This window comes from Triticum urartu, chromosome 5 (assembly GCF_003073215.2).
Source record: "Triticum urartu cultivar G1812 chromosome 5, Tu2.1, whole genome shotgun sequence".
Taxonomy (NCBI): domain Eukaryota; kingdom Viridiplantae; phylum Streptophyta; class Magnoliopsida; order Poales; family Poaceae; genus Triticum; species Triticum urartu.
The window spans coordinates 30,681,925-30,686,430 of NC_053026.1; the positions used below are offsets into that span (position 1 = coordinate 30,681,925).

The 4,506-nt window shown below is 53.7% G+C and overlaps 1 protein-coding gene across 1 annotated transcript; it reads left to right on the top strand.

Moving 5' to 3' along the window:
* Positions 1-1,134: 1,134 nt before the first annotated feature.
* LOC125507669 (9-cis-epoxycarotenoid dioxygenase NCED5, chloroplastic-like) lies at positions 1,135-3,669 on the top strand. Its single transcript, XM_048672170.1, has one exon. It carries the CDS (start codon positions 1,263-1,265, stop codon positions 3,105-3,107), a length of 1,845 nt encoding a protein of 614 aa, XP_048528127.1. The 5' UTR covers positions 1,135-1,262; the 3' UTR covers positions 3,108-3,669.
* The last annotated feature ends 837 nt before the right edge of the window (positions 3,670-4,506 follow it).

Below are 4,506 nucleotides of genomic sequence, written 5' to 3' on the forward strand. Positions count from 1 at the left end.
TTAAATTTTGGTCAATGTTTGTGAATTATGTAAGTTTTAAAAAAATGAATTTTTTTATCAATTTATGTTCTAAAAATACTGCTATTTTTTTGTTGGTAAAATAAAAGAATATTCAGGGGGAAATGATCTTATAAAAAATTAGGATAACAGTAATTTCTTTGAAATATTATTTTGGAGAATCATGGTGAGGCTATATGAAATGTTGTTGAATTTATTTTTAGTTTTACTGAAATATTAAGTAAAAATATTTTAACTATATGAAATTTGTGTTAGGTACTATACAATAATAATTTTTTTTAAAGTCAAACTGTGATAATTTTTTAAAAAAATGTTTAGAAAATTAAGAAAAAAAATGAAAATCATGTGCAATGTGTGTGTAATGTACCTTAAATTAATTAAATATGACTGAAAGGATTGAAATTTGTGAGCGTATTGATGAAGTTTGTTTGCCACAACGAAACGTGCGAAATATAAACTGGAGATAGAAATCACTAACGGAAATAATCAAAGAGAATAGGATGTGGTGTGGTATTGCGTACCTTTGGAGGTGGCAGCATGCGATTGGTTGAGAGCACTCGTGAGAAATGCTCTCGCAGCAACACGAGACACAACACAAGTACTAGTAGTACGCGCGTGGTGGGAAATCCCCAAATTGCCCCCACATGAGCATACGTACATAGGCAGAGGAAGAAAAAAGAAAGGAGACGAGAAGAAAAAGAAAGAAAAAAAGAGTGGAGAGGAAGGGAAGGGAAGGGAACGGAAAAGCATTCTATGAGAACAGGTTTCATGTGAGACTTATCCTGATGAATGACACGTGGCATTCACAAATTAGAAAGCATCTACCCTATCCTTCATTTGAAATTAGGAGAGAAAAGATTAGATGCTTTGGGATTTGTAAATACCACGTGTCATCCATTAAGACGGGTCTTACCTACTAACCATGAGACCTGGTCTTATAATTTTTTTTTTCGAAGGGAACGCGGTCGTGACTGAAGTGGGGAGTGAGGCACCACGTGGTCTCCTGCCACTCACCTTGGGCCGTTTCAACACTCCTCCCCTCCCCTCCCCTGTCCCGCCTCCCCCCTCCCAAACTCTATAAATATAGCTCTCCCACTCCCACCCTTCCCCATCTCATCTCACTCCCTCACTTCCTCTCCCCTCTCACCCGAACGCCAATCATCCGCGCTCGCCGGAGCATCGAATCGAATCGAACCGGCCGGACTCCCGCCTTCTTCTCCTTCTTCTTCTTCCGAGGACCAGCGATGCAGACTCTGTCCGCGCAGCCCCTCGCCTCCTCCTCTTCCTCGATACAGCGCCAAAATGGGCGCCGACGGGGCAACAGCTCCGTCCGGTTCGCGCCCCGCGCGGCCGCCGCGGCGGCCGACTCGGTGCTGATCGCCGCCTCCACCAGCACGGCCCGCCCGCCGGCGTACCTGCCATCGCCCTCCACCAGGAAGGTCCCCGGGTACGAGCAGTCCGCGCCGCCTGCCATTGCCTCGCCGCAGAAGCAGGGGAGCAGCAAGGACGGGCAGAGCAAGGGCGGCCTCAACTTCTTCCAGCGCGCGGCGGCCGCGGCGCTCGACGCCTTCGAGGAGGGGTTCATCCACAATGTCCTGGAGCGGCCCCACGCGCTGCCGCGCACCGCCGACCCCGCCGTGCAGATCGCCGGCAACTTCGCCCCCGTCGGCGAGCAGGCCCCCGTGCGCGCGCTCCCGGTCTCCGGCCGCATCCCGCCCTTCATCAACGGCGTCTACGCCCGCAACGGCGCCAACCCCTGCTTCGAGCCCACGGCGGGGCACCACCTCTTCGACGGCGACGGCATGGTGCACGCCATCCGCATCCGCAACGGCGCCGCCGAGTCCTACGCCTGCCGCTACACCGAGACGGCCCGCCTCTCCCAGGAGCGCGCCGTCGGGAGGCCCGTTTTCCCTAAGACCATCGGCGAGCTCCACGGCCACTCTGGCATCGCGAGGCTGGCACTGTTCTACGCGCGCGGCGCCTGCGGCCTCGTCGACCCGTCCCACGGCACCGGCGTCGCCAACGCCGGCCTCGTCTACTTCAACGGCCGCCTCCTCGCCATGTCCGAGGACGACCTCCCGTACCAGGTCCGCGTCACCGCCGGCGGCGACCTCGAGACCGTCGGCCGCTACGACTTCGACGGCCAGCTCGACTGCGCCATGATCGCGCACCCCAAGCTCGACCCCGTCTCCGGCGAGCTCTTCGCGCTCAGCTACGATGTCATCAAGAAGCCGTACCTCAAGTACTTCTACTTCCACGCCGACGGCACCAAGGCCGCCGACGTCGAGATCGAGCTCGACCAGCCCACCATGATCCACGACTTCGCCATCACCGAGAACTTCGTCGTCGTGCCCGACCACCAGATGGTGTTCAAGCTCGCCGAGATGTTCCGCGGCGGCTCGCCGGTGATGCTCGACAAGGAGAAGACCTCCCGCTTCGGCGTCCTCCCCAAGTACGCCAAGGACTCGTCGGAGATGATGTGGGTGGACGTGCCCGACTGCTTCTGCTTCCACCTCTGGAACTCGTGGGAGGAGCCGGAGACGGACGAGGTGGTGGTGATCGGCTCCTGCATGACCCCCGCCGACTCCATCTTCAACGACACGGACGACCACCTCGAGAGCGTGCTCACCGAGATCCGGCTCAACACGCGCACCGGCGAGTCCACGCGGCGGGCCATCCTGCCGCTGGAGAGCCAGGTGAACCTCGAGGTGGGCATGGTGAACCGCAACATGCTGGGCCGGAAGACGAGGTACGCCTACCTGGCCGTGGCCGAGCCGTGGCCCAAGGTGTCCGGGTTCGCCAAGGTGGACCTGGTGACCGGCGAGCTCACCAAGTTCGAGTACGGCGAGGGCCGGTTCGGCGGCGAGCCGTGCTTCGTGCCCATGGACGGCGAGCACGCCCGCCCCGGCGCCGAGGACGACGGCTACGTGCTGTCCTTCGTGCGCGACGAGGCCGCCGGCACATCCGAGCTCCTGGTCGTGAACGCGGCCGACATGCGGCTCGAGGCCACCGTGCAGCTGCCGTCCCGCGTCCCCTACGGCTTCCACGGCACATTCATCGGCGCCGCCGACCTCGACGCCCAGCACTAATCGATTCCTTGGTTCTTTGGCCACACCTGCCCCCGCCATTGGCCCTCTCGCTCTCATCACTCCGAGCTTCTCGGAGGCAGAGAAGCAGAGGACGAGCAGAAATGTGGAGGGAAAAGCTTTTCCAGAGGGAGCCACACAGGAGGTCCCCGGAAGCGGTTGCCCCAAGGCATGGATACAGTTAGCGGCGGTTACACACCATCACTCTCTCTTCATCACTTGGTTTTTTGGTCACTTTTTTTTTACCTTTTCACCTTTTACCCATATTAGTAAATGGTAAATCAGTTAGGGTAGTAATACTAGTGGAGTTTAGGGAGGGAGAGAGCTTGAAGCTCTGGCACTGTGGGTGTACAGGGTGCTGAGAGCTCAGCTGGATTCTGTTCTTCTAGAGAGAGAGAGAGAGAGACCCAAGAGAGGGGAATTGAACCACCCAGTTGTGCTGGAGCTGGAGTGACTCCTGCAACTGAGGTGCTGTTGGGGACTCAATTCCTTCTCTCTGCTGTGTATATATACTCCTCATGATCACTGTCATGTCATATAGTAAAGCTTGATCATGTTCATCTTCCTTCCAATGTGTCTATGTGCTCTGCTCTGCTCACCAAACGCCCCTCTCTCTTTCTATCATGTCTGACTGAATTGTCTTGCTCACCGATAATTCAACTCGGAGCTCGGGCTCATCTATATCGGTGAACAGTAAAACTAAATTAAATCGTAAAAAATAAAAAAACCTGAAACCTTTTTGGACGCAAGATGCTTGAGTGCGCGAGGTGCGTGCGAAAATCCGTGGGCATATAACATTGGAGGAGCTCGCCCGCCAAAAAAAATCAGGTATGAACATTGTGTTTTTTCAAACTTTCTCACAAGCCTGAAAATTGAGTTTTTTACCACGACCTACTCGAATGTAAAAACTCTACCAAATTTAGCACAGGCATCACACATTCGACCATATTGCACCAAAAAAATAAATTTTTTTTTGAATTTTTCTGCTATTTAAACGATTTTACTATTCACACAAAGAGCATCTGCGCCTGGGTGCAGAAACGCCGCATCCCTTACTTATCTTTGTACTCAGTAAGTCTCTCTGTTTTCACTGAACTGGTGTGCTCATCAGATAAATCCGGGCGTGTGTGTCGGCTTGTGGGGTTTCTGTTGGCTTGTTGTTCCTGTTCCTGTTCCTGCGTGCGGCCGCATTATTTGCATAGCAAGGTTGGTGCCACATTAAAACACCGGCCTTTGCCTTTGCCTTTTGCTTGGTTGCCTTTTTTTTCTTTGCCTTTTGCTTGCTTTCGCCCCTACACCACACACAATCTGTGGGGCTGCTCATCTTTTTGTTTGTTTGGTGGTGTCTGTCTCCTTCTCCTTCAATTTGGGGAGAATTGATTCAGATGCCTGCCTTCGGTTT

Excerpts from the sequence above, each read along its gene's own strand:
- LOC125507669 (XM_048672170.1), top strand. The coding sequence starts at position 1,263 with ATGCAGACTCTGTCCGCGCAGCCCCTCGCCTCCTCCTCTTCCTCGATA.